This window comes from Sycon ciliatum, chromosome 2 (genome assembly GCF_964019385.1).
Source record: "Sycon ciliatum chromosome 2, ocSycCili1.1, whole genome shotgun sequence".
Taxonomy (NCBI): domain Eukaryota; kingdom Metazoa; phylum Porifera; class Calcarea; order Leucosolenida; family Sycettidae; genus Sycon; species Sycon ciliatum.
This window is the reverse complement of record NC_088644.1, coordinates 28,519,763-28,545,467: the sequence shown is the minus strand read 5'-3', so window position 1 is coordinate 28,545,467 and position 25,705 is coordinate 28,519,763. Positions and strand designations below refer to the sequence as shown.

The 25,705-nt window shown below is 45.5% G+C and overlaps 1 protein-coding gene across 3 annotated transcripts; it reads right to left on the bottom strand.

Annotated features, from left to right (window-relative positions):
- Window positions 1–148: 148 nt before the first annotated feature.
- LOC135809554 (glycine amidinotransferase, mitochondrial-like) lies at window positions 149–14,398 on the bottom strand. 3 transcript variants are annotated; one of them, XM_065322923.1, is made up of 9 exons: window positions 14,256–14,398; window positions 13,932–14,000; window positions 10,059–10,273; window positions 8,533–8,650; window positions 3,682–3,945; window positions 2,937–3,047; window positions 2,378–2,442; window positions 1,466–1,702; window positions 149–1,357 (listed from the first exon to the last, which is right to left on the bottom strand). In XM_065322923.1, exons 3-9 carry the CDS (start codon window positions 10,266–10,268, stop codon window positions 1,133–1,135), a joined length of 1,230 nt encoding a protein of 409 aa, XP_065178995.1. In that variant the 5' UTR covers window positions 10,269–10,273; window positions 13,932–14,000; window positions 14,256–14,398; the 3' UTR covers window positions 149–1,132. The 3 variants fall into 3 exon arrangements, with proteins under 3 accessions (XP_065178995.1, XP_065178996.1, XP_065178997.1); XM_065322924.1 differs by having other exon boundaries at window positions 13,932–13,995; XM_065322925.1 differs by lacking the exon at window positions 13,932–14,000.
- Window positions 14,399–25,705: the final 11,307 nt, after the last annotated feature.

Genomic DNA, 25,705 nt, shown 5'->3' with positions numbered 1-25,705 from the left:
TTGTCGGAAGAAAAAATTACAGGATTGACATAAGGGCTGACTTCTGATGATTACTGCAAAGTTCGCAAGGTACAGCTTTCAGGATCCTCATACAGATTGCAGGACCGTTCTGGCTGTTGTGAACTGAGCAAGCTGGTGTCTGTGGAAATTGAATAGTCCAGGCAGATTAGTCCGATGGGGACAGTAGCAATGAGAAGGATTTTTTTACAAGCAAACACAGCCCTGATAATAATCAGGGGCTTGAAGAGGACAACTGAAGTGACACTGGACAACAAGACAAAGGGGAGTAGGGGCGATGTGCCGATGTGGTTGGCGAGGCTCATCCGACCGGAGGTCCCGGAATCATAGCCTACGACCAGGCATCGATAGGAATGCAGCTTGGGAGGGAGGGAGATCAAGTTAGAAAGAAAAAGAGAGAGAGCCACGAGAAAGGGAAATAAAATAAAATAAAACAAGAAAGAGATGATGGACGAGGGTAGTTGCTCATTGACGGGTGACATAGCCTCACAGGGATAGAAGTGGAAATACTACAAAATTAAAACTAATGAAAAATAACGTGCTAAGTGTGAACTTTTTTAATGCCTCTAAATGATGACATAACTAACGCCTCTAAATGGTGACGTAACTAGCCAGGCCAGGCCTAGGTAGTACCTTCCACAGGCCCAGCATAATTGTCCATTGTGACAATAAATACCTAGTTGAAAAGAAGCAGACTGATTATAGGGTGTACATGACTGTGTGTGTGTGTGTGTGTGTGCGCGCGCGCGTGCGCGTGCGTGCGTGCGTGCGTGTGAGATCATGCTGAGCTTGAAGACCTATCAAAGGAAAGCCAAAACACAAAGCCAGTGGCATTGCTGCAATATTACGCAATGCACCTAGCACAGTGCCATGTACACAAGAGGAGAGATTGGTGAAAGACAAAATCATGTGTCTGCTGCCGGTTGATTTGACAAGAAACCCTCAGTTAAGAATGAATTCCAGATGAACCATTCCTTCCGTTGGGAAAATCCGTTAGATCTAGACGATAAGTTAGAGAGTCCTACTACAAAGCATCACACACACATGGCCATTACACGTGACAGCCCTGAAGAGGAGAACGTCATTGTATCTAGACAATTGAGATATGCACTGCTCAGATGCCATGTCCATTTGTGTGCTCGGGTGCTTCATGGTTGTCGCACTTCATCCAGCTCTTCTTCTCGTCGTCTCGGTTGATGTCCCACGTCGAGCAGTGGATAGAGCCACCAAACTCGTACACGTCCCGGTACGGGATCTTCAGCACCTCAATTCCCAGGTCCTCGAACCACAACTCCATTGACTTCTCACAGTCCTCGATGACAACCTTTGTGGGTGAAATCTAAAAGAACGGAAAACATACAGCGAAACAGGATGGGTTACATACAGCATTCGAAAATCACCAGTGGATTTTCATCCATAGTGTGTTCCAATGCCCCAAGTTACTTACCTGCAGCACATTTGTGCTCAGCCACCTGCCCCATTCACACATCACAGGCATGGTGTCGTCACCCATGGTCGGCTCCGGTGCCATCACAATGTCAAAGCCGCTCTCCTTGAACTGCTGCAGCTCGGCGTCGATGAGCTTGCGTCGCGGCGACGGACAGCCCATCAGGATGCCCCGAGACCCGGCCGTCGGCGGTCGAATGGGCACCAGTGTGCAGTCAATATGTATGGGAGTGTCCTCCTGTTCAGGTACATGGCGAAACAGACCACAAGGGACGTCAATAAGTACAGCACAGGGTTATAGCCAGGTCAAAATAGTGGTGGGGGGGGGGGGGGGCATAGGAAACAGTTACCCCGTATCCCATTTTTCCACTTTCCAATATCGTCTTGCAATGCGAAATGTAGTGTACGGGGCGAATCCCCGACTTCGCCCCAGACAAATGTGCCTCTATGAACCATCTAATAGTGACTTTCGACTGCATTTGCATGAAAAACACGAAAATCGGAAAATGAGTTGGGGACGGCACTTTTTCACAGGGGTGCGCGCAAACAGAGTAGGGGGCGCTGCGCCCCCTACCCCCCCCCCCCCCCCTTGGCTAGAACTCCGTAGCATCTACATACTAGTATTTGACTGCAATGCTCAGCAGAATATTTGTCAGGTGAGCAAACATGAACTTGATTTCGGAGAATTCGGGGCCCCAAACCGATGAATATTAAATTTAAGTGAAGGATTCTCTTCTTTGTGTCCAATTTGGGACAATTTTCATGCTAGATGTATAAGACAACATCGTGATTGAAGTCCAATAGTAGTTAGGTGAAGATTCAGCCCCTAGTACGTAACCACTATACCAATACATGTACAAGGTTAGCATGCCCCCCCCCCCCCTTCTTAGAGCAGATTGGATGAACTACTCACCATAGGCGAATGGATAGTTTTGAAATTGACATGACCGTTGAGCTCACGTCGTAACCAGTCAAGACCTACACGCAGACATGATGTAATCACAGTAGTCACACCGCTGAACACCCACAGAAAGCAAACTGGATACGTGTTGAGCAGTACCCACAGAAAGCAAACTGGATACGTGTTGAGCAGAACACATAAAGGGCACATTCCACCCATGGAAGAACAGAGAGGAGGAGGCATCTTTAAGCAAAGTTATCGGTTGCAAATTGCAAAAGTTCACAATGACGGGAAACCTTGTTTGGTTGTTACTCCGAGTTTCATGCCAACAGGGCCAGCATGCAGACAATGGCAACTCTGCGTCACAAATTGTGGATAACAATGTCAATACAACCTGGCGCCACTTGGTTTCAGTGCGAAGAAAAATGACTTGGCACGTCACATGGAAGGGACAACATGGGTTTATCCCACTTGGGGGGGGGGGGGGGGGGGGGGATGACAAATTTTCATGTGTTGGTGTTCTCTAAAAGTATTAGAACCTGTGCCATTTCGCGCCTGTAAATGCACTTACCCGGTTTGTTGGTGACTGCACTATGCTGGATAATGACGTCAGCACCCATGCGCATCATGTCGGCCGCATCAAACGCAGGCTCCTTGTCCATAAGTGGATAGCGGTAGATGCCTGCACAGTAGCAATGGAGGTGCAGAGGACGACAACAGAAACGGAATCTCTTGTTGGTCATAGGCTAGAGAGATAATGCTGACTTCAGCGATAAAAGAGAGGGTGATCTAGGGTGATCTAGGGTGATCTAGGGTGATCTAGGGTGATCTAGGGTAATCTAGGGTAATCTAGGGTGATCTAGGGTGATCTAGGGTGATCTAGGGTGATCTAGGGTAATCTAGGGTAATCTAGGGTGATCTAGGGTGATCTAGGGTAATCTAGGGTGATCTAGGGTGATCTAGGGTGATCTAGGGTAATCTAGGGTGATCTAGGGTGATCTAGGGTAATACAATCAATGCCAAAATAACCCGACAAATAACTAGTCACCAATCACGGCTACAAGCAATTCAGCACCCTTTTTGACCCCACTTTGTATTGAATGCGGTGTCGACCCCAAGTGATAAGTCGAGATTATTCTCGCACTGATTACACTAACTTGACTGGTGTGGAACTCAGGAAATATTGGACCTGGGCAATACTTGTACCATTGAAAGCTACACTACACTGAAACCAATAAAACGCTTGAAGCAGAATTAACAGCAGCAAGAAATGGCATTTAAGCAGCATATGATGCGGCATGATGGCAACTACTTGCCTTTCTCCAGGCGTTCCTTCTTGCGTGCATCCTTCTCATCCCAGAAGCTTTGGTCGTACATGGAATCCGCCATGCTTGGCTTGGGAGCTGCCTTCCACAGCATCTTCTTGTCGTTGTTGAAGAGATGCTGGACAATATGGCGCGTACCCAGGTACTCAAAGTATCTAGAGCGTCGTGACATGGTGGCCTCGAGAAGAATATTTCCAAGCGTAATGATGGTATCACGTGGGCATGTGTTACAGAAACCATACTGGTTCTCGAAATCTAAGCAAGAATTTAAAAAAAAAACGAAAATCACCATGCCAAGTAGGTTAGAGGAAGAAATCGAAAGGTGGGCAGTTAGAAGTCCAAAGAAACACAGCACCACACATGAAGAGAAAGAGAGAGAAAGAGAGAGAGAGATAGATAGATAGATAGATAGATAGATAGATAGATAGAGATAGAGAGAGAGAGAGAGAGAGAGAGAGAGAGAGAGAGAGAGAGAGAGAGAGAGAGAGAGAGAGAGAGAGAGAGAGAGAGAGAGGAGAGAGAGGGAGAGAGAGAGAGAGAGAGAGAGAGAGAGAGAGAGAGAGAGAGAAAGATATGTGTGTGTATACATTTGGGGATACATGCACAGTTGTGTGTATGTGACCATCTAAAGGTACTTCAAGTAGAAAGAAGAACAACACATTTGATGCTCGGCAGATTTAGGAATATTCTGGGCTAGAGTTCCTAGGTCTTAGAACACCCATCTCACTCCTCGAGGAAAACACGGAGAAACAGCCGAACGTTGGGCCATGCAAAGTCGGAAACTCATGTACCTAGTTTAATATATTTTTTTAACTGGAAGACCTGACCATGAAACGTCAGACTTAATCAGATTATACCAGTCATGCTGGTATAATCTCGATGTCACTGTAGGTAATGTATGACAGTGCCGGTACAGTGTACAGTGTACAGTGTACACCCATCCATGGCATAAGTGTACAGTATACATCCATGGTGTTGAATACGAGAAAGGACTACTGACGACATATTATCCAGACATTGCAACGGGAACAGGTAGGTTGGTGGAACGACATTTATTAGAGACGGGATGACTAAGACCAGGACGAACGAAACGACTACATGGTGATTATTGAAGAGTGAGAAAAAGAGAAAGAGATCAAGTCTGAACGGCAAGATAAAGGGCCTGGGTAGCTATGGCCATTATGGGCGCACAAGTAGCTACCCAGGCCAACGGAACGAAAGGAGACAAAAGGTGAGTACGCGAGTGCATGCAGGCCAGCTAGAAAAGGTACGGGAGGAGGTACCTAACAATGGTATAAATGTACAGTATTTGCCGGAGTATAGTGCGCACTTTAGATGTACTAGTTCACGCCCCGAATCGCAGGTGCACCGACACTATGCTCCGTATATGAATATGCCTGTACTTCGAAAAGTAGTGCAATGCATCAAACTGTTGCGAAGTTTGCCACCTCTGATCCGGCGCACGCCATATGTGACGGTGTGCATCTCTAGTGTCCACTGACAGCTACACTGCTAACACATGGTATGGGTATGACGAGACCCCATCGGTAGCTTGTGCATTATACAAATATACGCGTTGATGTTACGACAAAATTCTGACAATGGTCGCACTATAGTACTGGCTTTAGATGATCGATCGTGCTCTCAAATCTAGGCTGCACATTATACTCCTGCACATTATACTCCAGATATACCTTGAATTTCCAAAATGTTGTTCAAAAGGGGGGGGGGGGTGCGCAGTATACTCCGGCAAATATGGTATATGCGGTCCATTCTTAACTGAACAGTGATAGTATTATTCAATCTGCGGACATAACTGTTTCGTCCTCTGTAGACTTATCAACGCAGAACAGAGATAACGAGGCCAAACCTGATAGCAATAAAAAATCCAAAGCCATATTTAACCCAGGCGTGAACTGTGGACATGCCTTGCCAGAGTGCTCAAACTGAGAAGTCTGGTGAGCTCTGAGAAAGGCAAACAGCAAAGGCACTACCCCACATGAGAGTGCTCAACTACCCCAAGAGTAGGAGGGATGATCCGGGTTTTTTTCACGTATGCATTCTCGTGATGCCGGGGCTCCTGGCCATAGGTTGGATTGAGATAAGCAATTTTGTAGGGAAGAGACCAGTTGTATGTGTGATGTTGTCAGGTTTAACCGTGGTGGTTTTAGCCCTATGTTGAGGGAGCATATGCTGGTTTGTATTCGTGGGTCCCCATGTTCCATGTACTCTCAGTCGGTAGAGCATGAGACTCTTAATCTCAGGCCGGTCGTGGGTTTGCGCCCCACATTGGGCGCCAATATTGAGTTTCATATGGTTCATGCAGATCAGCTAGGGAAAAGGTAGACTGTATGGGAGGAGGTACCTAACACCTACAACTACTGGATGCAGCTAACGAGGTGAGACTTACCACCTCACCCTCGCCGCTAGGTGCTGCATCTGCCACCTTGGTTTACCGGGCATGCTGGTGGCCTGACACAAGCGAATTTTCCTAAAATTTCAACACCATGGTATAGCCGGTGGTAACGTGTGAACATGTGTGATTACTTTACTTTACTTTATCAGGGGCGTAGCACCCGCTACGACTGGTACGACCATGGCCGTACCACTTTTCGAAAAGTATGGTCCGTCCGGAACGTGCAAAACCGTAATATAAAAATCAGGATCCATCGATGCATATGCGCATCAGACTTTGACCTTTTTCTAGACTCGTACTCGTAGATCTGCCATGCATCTGTGCATGTCCATGCACGTCTCTTCTGCCCGTGAAATAATTCTATGACTGATAAACTGTGCCAGAAGTTCCCAGAACGCAGGATTTTGTGTCTTTTTTACAAAAATTTCCCGGGGGAGGTCCCCCGCCCCCCCCCCTCCAAAACGGCCTTCGGCCGTGCCGACCTTTGGTCGTACCACTTACAAAACCCCTCCTACGCCCCTGCTTTATACTAGATAGCTTGGTATGTACACTATCTAGCCAGCCCGGCTTGGTGGAACTGCTCACGATCTGCACCCACTTAGCCTAGCTACAGCTGGCAGGGACCAGGGGGACATGATGGTGTCTAACAGCTTGATTGAGTGTTGACAGAGTGGGCGACAGGCTGATGTGTGCTACGTTTCAAGTGCTGCATTCCTGGAAGGCCGTCTGGAGTAACTCTCTACATAGCCATCACCTCTGGGGGGGGGCAATGTTCATCACCCTGCACTTTTACTATTGCAACTGTGTTCCTTGCATGCTGCTTATGATGGTGTCATGCTGGTGTCTTTTGCTCTCTGCCCTTCCCCTCATCTGACAGCTACGGACCGATAAGCTTGAGTACTGAACCAACGGAAGATATGATAAACCACTTCACAAACAAAGGAGCTGTAAAGATGTTCAATTAGCTCCCTGACAAAGTAATCTGAGATGTGTTTAAGTGGCAATCAAAAAGTTTAGAACTCCACATTTGTTTGACACAGAAATCCCCTTGGGGCTTCGATGATCACCATTGTATAGGCACATGCCCTGCAGGTCGGTAAGAGCATAATGGCCATACGTTGAAACCGTGAAACCTGTCTAAGGCGACTGCTCAAGGGGCCTTCCAAATGTGGCCTCTGCATACAGCTAGCTGATTCCTGTTTTCAGGGTCATTTGACTGGAAGCAGCATCCATGGCATTGGTCCTACTTGTAGTGGTCCTCTAGGACAAGTGGTCACCTAATCAGAGTGGTCACCTTGACTGCCTTGACCACCTTCACTGGACTTAGTCAGAGTTGACACAGTCATGTAGAGTAATAATAATATTATTACTATTATTACTCTATCCTTGTGCAATATAACCAGTATATCTGTATATAAAACCAGTATATCTGTATCAGTTTGAGTCGTCTGATGAGTGTTTTTGCCCACGAAACTCGGAGTAACGCGAAAAATGTTTGGTCTCTGTCGTTGTGCCTTGTGTAGTAGGCTCTGCCCTTGTTACGGTACAGAGCACTATTTGCAGCATGGACTTTAGACACCGTAGTGTTAATACTTGAGACATTTTCGCATGTTGGGTAGTTGGGTAGGTGGGTTGATGGGTGGGTGGTCACTGTACAGGCTTGCTGTGACAGTGCAACAGGGCATGCCCACAATGCTGTGACAGTGCAACAGGGCATGCCCACAATGTCTCTCCTGACAATGAGGTATACTTTTAAACTAGGCGGGATTTCACAAGGCATGGCAATTTCTCAGCACTCCAGGCTCAAAACTTCACCACACACTTCAAAACTAGACAAATTCGAGTGCCATTGATGAGCTGAAATGAGAATTGTACTGAGTTTTTGGATCTCCGCAATCCAGAACTGTGAAACAATACGATCCCGATACATACATGTAATATACGTGTACATGTACAGTGGTGACTTTTGGTGTTACTCCTCCACATAATTATAGTCTAATATCTAGACAGGGCAACTGTGATAGCGTATAGACTATTAGACGTAGCGCAGTGCACAGAGTATTCATGATGAAAAGCAAGTCACTAGCAAGTCGAGGCCTTCAGCTCTTACTGCTAGCGACCACTCACAGCAGGGTTGGTTGCAGGCGTAACTGTAGACACTAGGTATTGTCCCGAATGGGCATGATGTGTCCAATGCTTATGCCATTCTTCAAACTGTGTGCACCAAAAATGGGGTTAATCCTGTGGCCCTGACCGAGTTACCTTGGAAAACGGAAATCCAATGATCTCCTTTGATGGGGTATCCGATGATGCACAGTACACCCAAGATCAATAACTTCAGGGTGTGTATGGATTTTAGTATTATGGAAGGGTGTTTTTGCCGAAGAGCCTGTGCGCTCTTAAAAAAATTATATTATCACTCTTACGTGGAGTCTTGACAGGTTCGTTGAAGTCCATGGGCAGAGTGCGGTGTACAACAATGCCTTCACCTTCCAGCAGATCTGCCATGGCGTCAAGCTGCACATTGGCTCTCTTGATCACCGACTACAGACCGGAGCGGAAGTCACATCATACAGATTCGCAAGTTATTTTGCATGTTGTGGAATCCAGGATGAGGCAGGGAACGGGTCAACCACCAGAAAAGTGCTGTGCAGCTCTCATAGGAATATACAAGTAGAACCTGGTTCATAGCAGGCGCGTCGGACACGGTACGGTCACTACGCTATTGACCGTACCAATTTTTGCCCCAGTCACCCCGCGAATCAATAATACACTGATCTGGGATCTAATTTCCCAACATGTTCGGCTCAGCCATGCCTCCTCACGAGTAAATTGTACTTCAGATGGCTGACCGTACCACACTAAAATACCTTCCGACGCCCCTGCATAGGACTGCAGAAGTATGCAGAAGTGAAATTTACAGTCCATGTACTTACATAATAATATTATATGGGCCTCAACCAGCGAAAACAGCCCTTAGGGTCAAATTTTTCAAAATTCCTTTTTGGTTAGAAATTTGTTGAAACACATCTACTGAAGGACCTCAGCCAAGAAAAAGTTCAATATTCCGATTCAAAACGGGTGTATACACCAATATACAAGGTGTACTCCAAATTGGTGCAATGTATGTATACGATGTGTGTGTACAATAAATGTTCAGCATTCTAAGGTGGGTAGGCAGCTTGAATACCTTTGAAGTAGTGCAGTAAGCAGCTAGAATGACAAAGAATAACTGAAGAGTGCGGAGACATGATCGACTTATTATTTTGCAGCTGCATCCTGCGTGGAGTCATTCCGCAATGTCTTCCATTTCTTCCTCCGCAGCTGACGACACGACGTCGCTGCCGTCACTAGCCCCAGACTCAGAATTTATCTCAGGTGATGACTCCTCATCTTCCGACTCTGACGAGTCATCGACCACCTTGAGCCGCAACGCAGCAGGAGATGACGGCTGCGATTCGGCCTTGCTGTTGACATCGATGTCGGAACCAAAAAACGTTTCATCCTCACTCTGAACTTCAGCGGCTACTTCAGCATCCACTCCCTACCAGGCTCGAGCTAGCTGTACACAATGACTTCCGCGTGTGCTCTGTGAACAGCTCTGGCGCCCGCAGGCATCGCAACAAGATCAAGGAACACTCGAGTCGCCACTCGACACCACTTCAACAAACTAACTTCAAATAAATTCAAGCAAGGAGTTCAAGAAGAACTCGTCGCGCTGTTTGCAGGCCGATCAAAAAATTGTTGAACGTCACAAATCGACCTTTTTCTTGAAAAAATTACGAAACCTCTAAGGGTCGTTTTCGCTGATTGCGGCTCATATGTAATCTGTGTAATCCAATACACCACACCACCACATTGAGAAGAAGTAGCGACGACCCGGCCATTATGGTAATCTGTGTGTAATATAAAAACCATGTTAAATGTGTTGCAAACAGCTATGGCCTCTCACCTTGAGCTTCGGTCCAAGCGGGAACGGGATTATGTCACGCAGCTCCGGGTTGTACCTAAACTGTGTCCGCCATGTTGGCTCAAAGTGCGGATAGCAAGCCCCATCAGCTCGGCCGACGCACACTTCGTTTAGCTTTCCCCATTCCGTCCAGGCATTCACTTTGTTTGTCGAACGAGACAAGCTCTCATCGGTGCAACCGTTAGTAGTCATGCTTCCTGCACAAAATCGGCAAGAGAAAGGAGAGACACAAGGGTATGATGAGATCCGTGTGTACAAGTGTTCAGAGGACCCAAGTATCACAGGCATTGCATTTTTTTTCAATGGATATGGAAATTTTAACTGATAAAGACTCCAATAAAGCCATTCCCTAGATGACATATTACTGAGATAAAACATACCAGTAGCGCTGATAAATTCTTGAGAGAAAGAAAGCGCAAGCACTGACTTCACCCTAGGTCACTAAGTTTGAGTTTGATACTACTGTCGTGGACATGGAAATCCGGTCGGAGGTCAAGCGGCCCCAGGGCGCTGGCCATGCAGCCGTGAGTGACGCATACGATCGACATGTGCACTGCATGCAACGTGCTGTACGTACTGAGTGCACCGGCCGCTCTATCCTACCCCTACATGTATTACTACATTGCTCCCTCGCTCCCCCCCCCCCCCCCCCCTGGTGGGTAGCGTTTACAAAAAGAAGGATTGATTGTGTGAACACCGGCACTGGTGAATACCGGTAAGTGAAATCCATGCTTCCTGTGCATGTTTGTCACAGGCGCTCTGACTAGGCTTCGGCGGATTATGCTCGCAAAATCATGAAATTAGGCTTTCATGGATGCTCGCATTATGCTCGCAAAATCCTCGTATTATGCTTTGGCATGCGGGGATACATATTCACTTTGTTGTACTTATGGAGCCTCAGAGTACGCACAATTGTGCGTGTTTCATACTTGCAAGTGGCCATCAGTAGAACAAAATACATGAGTATCCCCATATCAAGGTGTCCATGCATGCTAGAGATCAACATAGAAAAGAGAAACCATTACCTTCTATTCATTAGTGGACTTCTTTTGTAAAAGATTTTTCATTGCCAAATTTGTTTGAGTTTTATACCTCATCATGTTCAATTGTCTTCGTAGTCGTCATGCTCGTCCAACATATCAACCTCACCCTGCAAATAATCATCCCATCTCTCCCGCAGCTCCACCTCTCCTTCCATCATGACCGAACATCAATTATGCCTCCTATTAATAATTAAAAAAGAGGACCAAATAAGTTATCCATTTTGTCCAACACTAACAGTTATAAGCAGAATATAGCCGTTAGTGTTGGACAAAACGGATAACTTATAAACTTTTGGTCCTCTTTTTTTAATATTAATCCTTGGCTCTCCATCCGAGTTTAATCTGCACACCTATTAATAATTAAAATAAATTATTAATCATTAGACTGATATCAGATAAAGTGCATACACCGGTATCGATATTTGCAATGGGAGTTGTCGATAAGATGACAGCCGGCACAGCCATGGCTGCTAAAATCCAAACGTCATGAGTTCGTATCATGCATAATGTACATGTACGCAGAGTTTTGCGGACTACCCGTCGATATCTCGTCCGCCCCGACATACATTATACCTGATAAAGGCTGATTCACTCGCATCTTCTGCTACATGTACGGTATCAACGTGAGAAAGAACAGTGTCACTATGAAGAAGACGAGTTCGAGCATACAACAAAGTCAACTATGTATTCGGCCATGAGTTCTACCCTGCTTTTCGCTTAAAAACACTGACGTCTGTCTGTATGACCTCCTACCCCTTTACAGTGATGCAGTCCACCAGCACTGATCAGGTGCATTGTACACTATTATGTAGACTACATAATAATATGTACATGTACATACTAGAACTGTAGTACAATCATGTAGTTATGCTCCTGCCTCCAAAAGGATGCCAAATTATGCTCCAAATTTTCAACCACCAAATCAATAATTGTGCCCGGCATTATCCGTGGGAGCCTAGTTCTGAGCCCCCAAAGGCCATAGCGGGGATAAGGTACTAGTAGTACCTGTCATTACTAGTGCAGTAGATAGATGTACTACTAATATTCTTTACTCATTGTAGGCATAGATCTACTACTGGCTGTACTTTGTACTACTACTAGTTCTCAGTTCCCATACTGGCCATAGTCATACGGATATGGGACGTACTAGTCCTACTATACTACTAGTACGTAGTAGATACTCTACTGCCTACGCTACAGACAGTCCGTACTGTACTTCATGGTAGATCTACGACTACAGTAATACTAATAAAGTAATAGCCTAGCGCCGTACTCCCGTAGTACATTAGTAGGGATGTCAGCGCGGACACTGCGCAGGGCTTTGCGCATTCAATGATGTAATCGATTTTTCAACGCGGCGATGGCAGACTGAAAAAAAATGGCGATCGCCAAAAACCGGCTCTGTGAGTCGGTATTTGACGACTCCCCGATGCAGCTCGTCCTAGATTTTGAAGTTCGGAACATTTTTAGAGAGAAAGAGAGGGACAGAGAGAGAGAGAGAAAGAGAGGGCTAGAAAGAAAGATTACTCAAGCTAATGCTTCAGTAGAGTCACTAGAAGTTCTGGGCACACTGATAGGCTAATATCATCTGACAATTTCCACAGTTTGTGCCGCTTGTTGCAGAGCATAAGTGAAAATGCGCCGCCAGAAGATCGGCGATCGTGAAGTCGGCTTTGGGTAGATTTGGCTTTCGCCATCCCGAGGAGCCGCTCCTGTTGCCTGTGAGAACCAAACCACGTCTCCACACGACAACTCGAACAAAACCCTGTCCACACCTGACAATCGATGTCTCTGGAACAACGGCCAATATGCACGGCGATATGTCAGAAATGCAGAAATTCACCAGAACGAACACCGTCACGTGGAGCATGAACGCTTCGGTCAAATTTCCTGCAAGCTCTCAACATCCAACATCAAGTATTTCTGCCGGGTTTACCATTGAATCCAGAGCTTTTCCCCGGTTAAATCCAGAGATTTTCAACTCGGAGATCGTGGCAACGATCGGCATGGTCGCCATTTTCCGCTCTGAAAGAACCCTGTCGTTTGGAACGAAAACGGCTTCGCGCCTTCCAACGAAAGCTACAAATCGATTCCAGAACACATGGGCGGCCAAAATACCAAACAAGATCCCATTCTGGTAAGCAGGTAGCCTGTAACCACCATCTCCTTGCAAGGAAATTTCAGCCATTTCTCCTTCGTTCAAGATCTCAATTTTCTGCAAAAAATAGCCAGTGTTTGGCAAAAATTCTGCATGCCACTTCTGATGCGCGTTTGGCTGCATGCGCGAACTGCATGCGCAGTGCACGCGCTGAGATCCCTAACATTAGTAGAGGCATGGGGGCTCGGCTCAGCTCAGCTGGTGGTGGTGGTTGACTGTGCCTGCTGTGAGTGTGAATGAGCTGGCAATCAAGAACAGCGGCTACCGCATGAACAATGGGACACGCATCAGATCAGTCACTGATTTAGGGCTTCATGCCGGTTATTACCCTCTTTATAATACACTACATGTACCACCAGAACAGGCTTCATGTTTGAAAAAGCAGAAAAGCAAAAAAAGAAAAGAACGGGCGATGATGATGTTCGCCACTGCAACTGCATGCCTGTACTACACTCTCGACTGGAATGGAAAAGCACAAATACACGCTGGACTCCTGGTTGTGTACTTGCTTCCACAAAACTAACTACAGCCTTACAGGCTACAGTACAGTATGGGTCTAGAGTAGAGGGTTCTTCAACAAATAAAATGTACCCTACAGAGAAACACTTATGACAATACTAATAATTATTTACTATAGCTGAACAGACCGCTAACCTGTCAGTGTCACCTCACTCCTGTTTCCTCGGTGAAGTTCCGGAAATATTCTGTGTAGACGGACCTTTCCTTTTACACACAAACAATGGAGACGCAAACTCTCAGTCTGCGACCAACTAACGTCTGATTTTCGGATGAGAAACAAATGTTCACTTTATGGAAACTAAGTTTATCTGTTGAAGGCGCTAGGCCAAGCTTTATAGGCACGAGGCGAGGATTCGTGCTGTCTGTGGTGTCTGTGGTGGCTGGATAAGCTTGGAGGGGTTCGAACAAGCAGCTGCAATAAAATTTGAAGCATTGCTCGAGACAATCTTTGCACCTCACCTGGCAGTTGCTTGCAAGATGAATCTAGCTAGGCTTTGGTCTGCGTAGAGTTGAAAATTTCAAACCTTTACTTGGAAACTTTGATGGCATCTGGTTGGGTCGAAAAGCTTGTTTCAGCTAAACAGCCAAAATGTGGCGGGTTCTTGTTGACATGTTGCAGGGGAGGCTGAGCGTCCATGTAATGGCTCTCTAGCCAACCTACCATGGCACGATCGAAGGATTTGCTCTCCGCTGCATGCGTGTGCCGTGTGGATACATAGTCTTTAGAATTTACGATGATTATGCTGTGCACGTAGATCTACGCTACGTACACGATCAACTGGATCAGGCGATCGGACTGTGCATGATGTGGGGCCAGTGTGGGCTCGTTCTTGCTGCAGCCTGCAGCGCTGGCGATGCGTTGACCTCATCGCTCATGCTCACCTGCTGAACAAAGTCATGTACATGTACATCTACTTCCAGAACGCAAGTAACTGCTGTACTCTATGTACGGCAAAGAACCTTCGAGCTTCATATCACTGTTTATTACTATTAATTATTTTATTACTACTAGTACTATTACGTGTAGAGCAGCCTAGGCTTTGGCTTTGGTGTGGCACGATCTGCGAGACTCGTGAACCACCTACCGCCGCCGGCTGCGGTGCACATGGTACAGAATGCTAGTCTACCTGTACAGCTGTGCCTACTGTCCTTTCTTTCACTATGTACCGCGTCGTACCTGGATCTACCCTGGGGGTAAAAATGGCAAGTGCTTGTACTTATAATCTGTGTTCACGTTACAGATGTTCACATGCTGTGAAGAAGATCAAAAGTCCGCGACGTCTAGCTGGAAAACAAAAGGAGGTCGAGATGCGTTCTGAAACCGATACGTGACTTCCGGCATAGGAATTAGGAGTACAGTCAGACCTCGCTTATCCCGTCCTATTTTATCCGGATCCATCGCGACCCGGAAGAAAATCGCTGGTTACCAAGCATACGTACATGTACATGTATACAGTATGACTGTGTGCTTGATTATCCGGTTCCCTCGCCTATCCGGATATTTTTTGTGGAAAACGGATGTGTGCGGTTATGCGAGGTCTGACTGTAGGAACGTTTGGTCTTTTATTGACACGGAGTGACTGAGTGTCACTGTTAGTGAGGCGACTGAGCGAGTAGCCTGGCCCTGGCCGCAAGTCACTAGCTGTTCCTTGCTAGTAGTAAGAGCAATTATTTCAGTTTTTGTAGACTGTACTGCTAAACACAGGTAACCCGATACTGTATACATGTAGTGGCTTGGGCAGGTACACATGATGTATGTTTTAGCCAATAGCCTAGGTAACACCTCCATCACACCTTCCACATACTCAGTAGATCTACTGACTGTCAAGCTCAGAATCAGCCCAGTGTGGAGGAGCAGTGCAGTGCAGCGCTGAGTGTACGACTGCTACGTAGCTACGAGTACCGAAACTCAGCGCAGTTCAGTTCACATGTTCACCACGCAAGCCAGCCACTCTTCCTGCGACGCAGTTTTTTTGTAGAGCCCAGACTCCCTCACTAATAATAATGTGACGAGATAATGCCTCATGGAGCTCAGTGGTTGAAGTGAAGAATATACATGTACGTACTAAAATACTGGTGTCTGTAGTGACTAGTGTACTGCACTGACTGTAGGACCGATTCAGAAGAAGTCATCGAATCATGATTTGGGTAAAATGGACAACGAATTCAAATAAAAGAAACAAACAAACCAAACTACAAGTAAACTTGTATTAAACTGTAAGTATGGTTGCTCCTACAAAATACATGTACATGTACAATCAGTCATGTACATGTACATGGATCGAAGCCGGAAGGTCACGTCCCTTGAATCCTGCTACTTGACTGACGCACGACCGCCATCCAGGCCGCGCCGCAGGGCACACGAGGTGACGAGGAGCATTATCCCGTCACTGCGTTTGTATCCGGACCGACCCAAGGCCTAGTGTCGTAGTGATGTTTGGGCTGCTGCCGGCTGGCTGGACCTCTACAAAATGTAGCGCTCCTGGAGCACAGAACCGTCAGAAGGCCTTCCTTCACTAAGTTTTAGCCTACTCAAACTCGACTAATGCCAGATCTGCAGTCGATTACGAGAGGTGCCCTCGAAAACACTTGTGGACCGGTGGTAGCTTGCAGGTGTGTGGAGAGGAAGGCTCGACAAGCTCAGCTGATCAGGGCCCCGGACAGGGGTCCAGACACTAACACTGTGCACGGAGTCAAGTGCGAGCTACCCGTAATTGTTTCAATAATTATTTACTTCACACGTGAAATATTTAAAGGGGAAGTATACCCTAAAATCAAATTTTCACCAGTTGTAGTCTTCTGGGTGCTGAGTCGAATGGTCTTGGTCCGAGGAAGCTGCGACGCTCCCTTCCTACTTGAATCCCAATCGAACTCGCGCACTTCCACCGAAACTGGGTGACTGCGCCCTACGAGATGGGGATTTGTATGCAAAATGTCACTAAAAGCGCCATTTCGTTCTTATAAAAGCACGGATGACCGCGATTGGCCCATATGTTGTAGTCTTTTGGACGCTGAGTCGACTGGTTTTGGTCCGAAAAGGCTCCGATGCAGCGTTCCTCCTTTATTCCCAATCGAACATGGTTGAACAAGCGGTCACGTGCTCCTGGGTGCCCAAATCACCTGGTCACCGCGCCAGCAGGCGACAACTTTCACACCAAGGTTCAACTCGGGTTCAACTCGAGTGACAGGACTGTACCCAAAAAAGGTCAAACAGGCTAGTAAGTTGTACCCTGCAGGCACGGTGACCAGGTGACTGGTGTACGCAGGAGCACGTGACCGCTTGTTCAACCATGTTCGATTGGGAATAAAGGAGGAACGCTGCATCGCAGCCTTTTCGGACCAAAACCAGTCGACTCAGCGTCCAAAAGACTACAACATATGGGCCAATCGCGGTGATCCGTGCTTTTATAAGAACGAAATGGCGCTTTTAGTGACATTTTGCATACAAATCCCCATCTAGTAGGGCGCAGTCACCCAGTTTTGGTGGAAGTGCGCGAGTTCGATTGGGATTCAAGTAGGAAGGGAGCGTCGCAGCTTCCTCGGACCAAGACCATTCGACTCAGCACCCAGAAGACTACAACTGGTGAAAATTTGATTTTAGGGTATACTTCCCCTTTAATTGACAGGAAAGCCAAAGCCAAAGGGGGAGCTCCAGGCAAGAGCAGCCCACCACTTGCACTTCGTGGACAAAGAAATGTGCTGTGAAACTATGTTGTGTCGTGCGAGTCATACTCATATTATGCAGTAAAGTTTTAGAGGCAACCTCCATCCACTTGTACAAGCCAGTGTTGTGTGTACAGAAGGAAAGTGTTATCACCCTCAAATTGTTTACGTAGTAGTTTAGTGCGAGTGTGGTGAGTGTGATTGTCCCCCCCCCCCTTCGTTCACACTTCCTTCCGTCTGTTCAGGTTTGCTTTGTTTTACTGATGCTAATGATGATTCACACGAATTGTATTGCAAGGCCCGCCGACAGGCATGACCACTTGAGGTCAATTGGGACGCAACCTTCCCCTCCCCCTGGCCCACAGTGCTTCTGGCGCATGCCGACCGCTTCTAGCTAGCTGCCGACTCTGGAATGGCCTGCCCGACTGTATGAAGTCCATAGTATCTGTCCGTGAATTCAAACGCATGCTACGCGTATTTTACTTCGGTTAAATGTAAATTTGTAATGGCTTTCGTAACCTGCTGATGAGGCTCGATAGAATCATGCTACGATGACCCGGCTTGTAAATTTGAGATCCATTTTTTTCTGCTCGTCTTGACCCTGCCTCCCCTGATTGCTACTTCCATTCTCGTATTTTTATTTTCATTTATTTTCTCTTCATTTCTGACTCTTCTTACTGGTTGTCATCGCTTCCATAATATTGGGCAGAACTGCCCGTTTGCCTTGCGATGTAAAATAAATAAACAACAACAAACAACAACGAGGAGACAACAGTCGTAAAATAGCAATGAAAAATATCAATTGTGCACTCATAACCATGTATAAACAATTAAAATGAAACAATTCCAGAACGTTTTCGTGTGACCATCATCAGTGGAACATCGTCACATAGTAAGAATCACTAAAACAACCAGTTACTTGTATATAGCTAGAGTAATATGAAAAGAAGCGTGAGAATGCAGCACAGCTAGCGGTAATGCATAACGCGTGTAGTGTGAACCTTTGCAGTGTATCTGAGATTGGTAGCAGTAGATGAATGAGTGTGTTAAATAATACGCACTCACCAGTTTTTGTTCACACGCACTCACAGCTGCCACATTCATCTACTGCTACCATTCTCAGATACACTGCAAAGGTTCACACTACACGCGTTATGCATAACCGCTAGCTGTGCTGCATTCTCACGCTTCTTTTCATATTACATGTACTCTAGCTATATAACTGGTTGTTTTAGTGATTCTTACTATGTGACGATGTTCCACTGATGATGGTCACACGAAAACGTTCTGGAATTGTTTCATTTTAATTGTTTATACATGGTTATGAGTGCACAATTGATATTTTTCATTGCTAATAATAAATTATTAATTATTATTATCTAATAAGTATTCGCACGCAACGACGCAAATCCACACAATTCAGTAGACACTTCTTTTCTATCAAACGTTTTCTTTCCCTTCTTTTCAGGATAGTACAGGGAATGTTGTAAATTTGAAAAACACATAACTATATAGAGAATGAAAGAAAGAAAAAAGTCAACACTTCAACATAGGTGTTAAAAATGATTAAAGTGTTAAAAACTCAAAAACAAACAGCTGCAAGTTGTAGACAAACACGTTGAACACATCAGGGAACACTTGTCACACTTTCACGAGGTGTGACACCAAACAACTGCAACGATAACACATTCTCCTTCTGTACACATAGTTCTGGATCTAGTTTACGAATATACAGAGCTTCTAACACAGCAAGATGTAACTTAGACCTTCCACGAGTCAAAATCGAAAAGATATCATCACTATACAACTTACGACAACTAGCACTGCCCGACAAATGACGCTTGATGGACGATGTCCGATCACTTAGCTCTGTCACCTTCAACGCCTGCCGTTGTTCTCTTCCGTTAGGCTTGTTTGGTTGGTTGCTCCGGTCCACACCTCCAACGTCCGTTGATTTCATGTCCGTTTTTGTTGATTTCATGGCCGTTTTCGTTTCACTTCTTGGTCTTCCTCGTTTCCTCTTGTTGATCGTTGTTGTCACTTCCATTATCGACGTATTCAAATCCCCAGTACTCCGTCTCTTCACCTTGCTTCTGGTAACTCTTCCGGTGTCTATGAGCTCCAGTGTCACATTGGGTTCGAGACGGTCTCCCTCGCTTCCTCACGCTAGTCTGAGATGGGCCAAGCTCCCTCTGTTTGTTTTTGAGTTTTTAACACTTTAATCATTTTAACACCTACATGTATGTTGAAGTGTTGACTTTTTTCTTTCTTTCATTCTCTATATAGTTATGTGTTTTTCAAATTTACAACATTCCCTGTACTATCCTGAAGAGAAGGGAAAGAAAACGTTTGATAGAAAAGAAGTGTCTACTGAATTGTGTGGATTTGCGTCGTTGCGTGCGAATACTTATTACGAAACTGTTTTCCCACCGCCTCCAAACTACTGTTTGAATTATTATTATCTATTGAGAATTTACATGTACATGTACATGTAGGTTTGCTTTCTTAGCTTCACGACTCAAAGTAACGACCAACGTGTAGGAACACAGCAGCAGCACCACAGCCACCACAGCCACCGCTACCACCACCACCACCACCAACAGCACATTCGGTATCACACTTTGTGGATTGAATTTTCAGGGCTTGAAGTAACGACCAACGTGTAGGAACACAGCAGCAGCACCACAGCCACCACAGCCACCACCACCACCAACAGCACATTCGGTATCACACTTTGTGGATTGAACTTTCAGGGCTTGAAAGTGATGACGTCAAAAACGGCCAGGGAGTAGGCCTCGACCAAATATGCTTGCGCATGTTTCCGCATATTTTGTGAGACAGTTCACATATGGCATATTGAGCGACAAAGGGAATATTGGACTGAAGCCAGCATATAATTCAAATTTTCTGAAGAAAATGAGGACAAAACATTCATATTATGGACAAATGCGTTCAGAAATGCCTTTTATGGATGAATTTGGAATGGTTGAGGCGTTTGCTACATTTCCCCATGGATGAACACTATCGCTACGGTTGCTCGGGACACACCCCAGTCATACTATTCCGGATGTGTTTTGATTTGCACCATAACTGCATAAGCATGATAGCCGTGAAGCCAATGAATATTCCAAGGTTGTCATTTTTCTGAAATGATCTACACTTTCTGCTTATGTCGAGCATATTTTGGCATATCTTTTTGCATATCTTGCTAAGCCTTTGGCATATTATGGACGTTTTCCCTGATATGCGACGCGCATAATGTGCTCTTTTTTTAGCATATTTGGTCGAGGCCTACCAGGGAGTAGTAAGTTGACATCAGATTTCTATTTTGGATCCACTAAGGTGTGACTTTGCTATTGCCTCAGTATGTGGGTGCATAGCAACCCACTCATGTCGTATGCAGGGGTGACTTTTACTTCGCCACTAGCCCTTTCCCAAAGGTGCTCTTTTAATTCGCACTTAGTGCTTTTCGTGTCCCTCAAAATATCCTGAAAAAGTGCTCTTTTTTCAGTGAAAACAGGCAAAAAGTGCTCTTTTTTCAGTGATGCACAGCCATGATACATGTTCAGATATGAACCCAAGCTGAGAAATGAATACGCACTCTTCAACTTATGGGTCCCCGAAAGGCAAAGCAGGAAGTCAAGTTCAAAAAACCCACTTTTTACAGCCTGATTGTGTACAAGCTTCACCAACTTGTTGCCCCCAAAAAAGCGGCGTGCCAACTAACTTCCAAGGCCCATCGAGCACTCGGAAACTGTGATCGCATGCATGAGCAAACATATTTAAGCATTTTTTCAGCAAAAAGCTCAAAAAGAGCGATATTCACCAAAAATGGCAATAAAGGGCGAAAGAAAGGGGCTTTTCCGAAAAGGGCCAAAAAGGGCGAAAAAAGGGCGAGCACCTTTGGGAAAGGGCTATTCGCCACCAGTTGTAACCCCGCCCCCAGTAGCCTAATGAGTCAGTTTCACTGGCTACATCACCTTGCTGTCAGTAAGACGGCTTGAAATGTGCTTGGTTCCATACAAAACTGGATCCAAGTGGATCCAGTTTTTGAATTTTTGAAATTCTTGCTATGCTGTGACGTAGCACTTTCAAGCCCTATAAAGATGACTTTTAACCACCAACACCACCACAACCAACAACAACAACAACAACAACAACAACAACAACAACAACAACAACAACAACAACAACAACAACAACAACAACAACAACAACAACAACAACAACAACAACAACAACAACAACAACAACAACAACAACAACAGCAACAACAACAACAACAACAACAACAACAACAACAACAACAACAACAACAACAACAACAACAACAACAACCCACTCCGGATCACGGGAAATCCAACTTACTGTATTTCCACTTCTTGACTTGAGGCTTCAGCGAATGGAGAATATAGAGAAATGTATTTCCGTAACAATTCCAGCACAATGGTCAGCGGCAAAGAACGCACCAGCAGTATCAGCAGCACCAAACGCTAAACTGACGTCCTGCAATCGCACTGCCAGCCAGTGGACTTATTGGTGAGGTCTGACCAAGCAGTAATTTCTCGCAAAGTCTGCCTGACCTGTATGGGAGTCGTACTGAAGAGCCTGAGAATGCCTAACAAGCAGGTCGTAGGTTTCAGGCGGAAGTAACAAGCAGCTAGTGGCTGAGAAGCGATGTACCGAGAACAAACACCAAACACATCACTTACTGACTTGGTACACTCTGGCAGGAGTGACAGTGGAACCTGGAGGCGGAAAGACCTTCATCCACTGGGCTGAAGGACAAAAAAGGTTTACCGAAGGACAAATGGGCGAAAAAGCAAGTGGTCGAAGGACGCAGCAGGGAAGAAGATAGGCTTGAAAACGGTGGGGTCGTCGGTCTGGTGGAAAGCCAGGACTGGGGGGAGGGGGGGGGGGGGGGGTCCCAAGCCAGCAGACATGAAATAATGTACGTTGGACTACATTGTAGCTGGGATCGCATGGCAGCTAGCGCCTGAAGACATGATAAAATTAAGATGTGACTGTAGGAGTATGAGGCCGAGTCATCACACAATTAATCAAGCGCAGAAGTGTAAGAGTGAACACAGACCATACTGCATACAGTAGGATACCATTGTCAGTGTGTGGAAGGAGTCTCTGTGATACATTTGGTAAACCCTTAGAGCCAGAGGAGTGGAATTGAAGAGCTACATGTAAGTCGAGTCGGCAACGTCAAAATGTAGAAGAAAGGAAAGGGTACAATCATGGCCTTACTACCTATGGCCAACTTAATTTTAACATGACAAAGAAAGAGCGGGACAAGGACAACAGAAGAGGTAGCATGTGACCTACAATGACATCGCAATTAATTGAATAGGAGGATCTAGGACTGATTGTAGTGAGTGATGGTACAACAGAGTTCACACTAGTAGTAGTTTACAGACTACAGTACCCAGTACTAGTGGCAGTAGTCACACAGTAAGAATACAACCTACAATATACATGTACATGACATTGTACATCATACAAAGACATACATGTACATGTATATTGTAGATAAACCTTGTTTTATTGAAACATGTTGTTGGTTGACAACTAATGACAGGTGACAATGACAATGACAGCATTATACAGAGTTTATGAGGACTGAGTATCAACAAGACATCCAGGAGCGAACAAGGAATACACAACTGACCGTACAACAAGAAGAAGATTTTAAAAGGGAACTCCCTGGAATACAGAGGGTCAGAACCGGGGCTAACACCCATACGGTTCAGATGGTCGCAAGACCAGGGCTCTACCAACCGTGGATGGTTATAGAAAGGTAAACAGCCTAGGAAAGTTCGCACGTGCCAATTCACTTTCCTAGGCTGCAGGATCTGCATGCTTGGTGCAGAAAAGGCAGGCAGTGAATGCTAGCAAATCGTGTACAGTGTAGACTGTACGTCCATCATTCCACCAGGAAGTCGCAAAATGCTTTCACACGTCTCTGATCATACGGCCCATTATGAAAACACCATTCACCACCGCCTGTTTTCTTTGTTGTTGTTGTTGTTGTTGTTGTTGTTGTTGTTGTTGTTGTTGTTGTTGTTGTTGTTGTTGTTGTTGTTGTTGTTGTTGTTGTTGTTGTTGTTGTTTTAAATTTGAATTCTTTATTCTCACGATGGCACCATCGCCAATAAGAGATAAGTTATTATTATTATTATTATTCAAACAGTAGTTTGGAGGCGGTGGGAAAACAGTTTCGTAATACGTATTCGCATGCAACGACCAAATCCACACAATTCAGTAGACACTTCTTTTCTATCAAACGTTTTATTTCCCTTCTCTTCAGGATAGTACAGGGAATGTTGTAAATTTGAAAAACACATAACTATATAGAGAATGAAAGAAAGAAAAAAGTCAACACTTCAACATAGGTGTTAAAATGATTAAAGTGTTAAAAACTCAAAAACAAACAGCTGCAAGTTGTAGACAAACACGTTGAACACATCAGGGAACACTTGTCACACTTTCACGAGGTGTGACACCAAACAACTGCAACGATAACACATTCTCCTTCTGTACACATAGTTCTGGATCTAGTTTACGAATATACAGAGCTTCTAACACAGCAAGATGTAACTTAGACCTTCCACGAGTCAAAATCGAAAAGATATCATCACTATACAACTTACGACAACTAGCACTGCCCGACAAATGACGCTTGATGGACGATGTCCGATCACTTAGCTCTGTCACCTTCAACGCCTGCCGTTGTTCTCTTCCGTTAGGCTTGTTTGGTTGGTTGCTCCGGTCCACACCTCCAACGTCCGTTGATTTCATGTCCGTTTTTGTTGATTTCATGGCCGTTTTCGTTTCACTTCTTGGTCTTCCTCGTTTCCTCTTGTTGATCGTTGTTGTCACTTCCATTATCGACGTATTCAAATCCCCAGTACTCCGTCTCTTCACCTTGCTTCTGGTAACTCTTCCGGTGTCTATGAGCTCCAGTGTCACATTGGGTTCGAGACGGTCTCCCTCGCTTCCTCACGCTAGTCTGAGATGGGCCAAGCTCCCCGCCCGTCGAGGCGGAGGCGCGCATGCGTACATCTACACTGGACGCAGACAAAGGCGTTCCAGTATCGGACTGCACAGCACATTTTGGAGGACGGCCACGACGAGGACGAGTACCACGAGCGTCAACAGGGACAAGACCTAACGGCACATGTTGACGGATGCGTGCGCCCAGGTGTTGAAGGGTTCTACCTACGTACCGATCTTCACATTCTCGGCACTGAAAAAAATAGATAAGGTTGCTTCTACTAAGGGTAGGTAGAACGTCCTTCTTCACACTGAACGCACGCGTCGTTCCAAATACTAAAAATACAATTTCACGCACGGGTAAGACGAACAGACAATGTTGCGCACCTCCTTCTCGACGCGCGCAGAACCAGCACCCACCCAGGGGAAGCGGAGTACCACGGGGCGCCTGTCCGGTCCAAATGGTTTCGGATCCTGCGTGATTGGTTTGTTATTAATAAGTTTTGTTAGTAGTGACGAGGGGTATCCATTGTTTGTCAAAATTGATGTGAGCCGCCTCAGTTCTTCTTGAAGAAGGTGAGGAGAGCAGATTCGATGGGCACGATAGACTAGTGCTTTGACAAGGTGAACTTTGGATTTAGTTGGTGTGTAGCTTCCCCATGGAATATACAAGCCAGTAAAGGTGGGTTTTCTGTAAACCGTCATGTCTAAACTCTTGGTGTCGTTGTTGCGGGTAATATTGACATCTAAGAAGGATATCACACCGTCCCGTTCACCTTCTGCAGTGAATTTTAATGCAGGATGTAGTCCGTTTAGGGTTGTTAAAAAGTTCTCGCAGGTTTCTTGGTCCTCGTCGTGACAAAAAACATCATCTACAAAACGGTAGTATACCGAGGGCCATAGCGATGGGGGAATGGATGACTCGCAAAATCCAACGAATATGTTTGCTAATACCGGACCAAGTGGAGATCCCATCGCAACTCCATCCAACTGTTTATACATGACATTGTCATTGTCATCAAGTTGTCTATGTGTACAGAAGGAGAATGTGTTATCGTTGCAGTTGTTTGGTGTCACACCTCGTGAAAGTGTGACAAGTGTTCCCTGATGTGTTCAACGTGTTTGTCTACAACTTGCAGCTGTTTGTTTTTGAGTTTTTAACACTTTAATCATTTTAACACCTATGTTGAAGTGTTGACTTTTTCTTTCTTTCATTCTCTATATAGTTATGTGTTTTTCAAATT

Excerpts from the sequence above, each read along its gene's own strand:
- LOC135809554 (XM_065322923.1), bottom strand. The coding sequence starts at position 10,268 with ATGACTACTAACGGTTGCACCGATGAGAGCTTGTCTCGTTCGACAAAC. Across the intron at positions 3,048-3,681 it reads GAAGGAACGCCTGGAGAAAG|GCATCTACCGCTATCCACTT; the intron begins GCAAGTAGTTGC and ends GCTACTGTGCAG. Across the intron at positions 1,358-1,465 it reads TGAGCACAAATGTGCTGCAG|ATTTCACCCACAAAGGTTGT; the intron begins GTAAGTAACTTG and ends CCGTTCTTTTAG.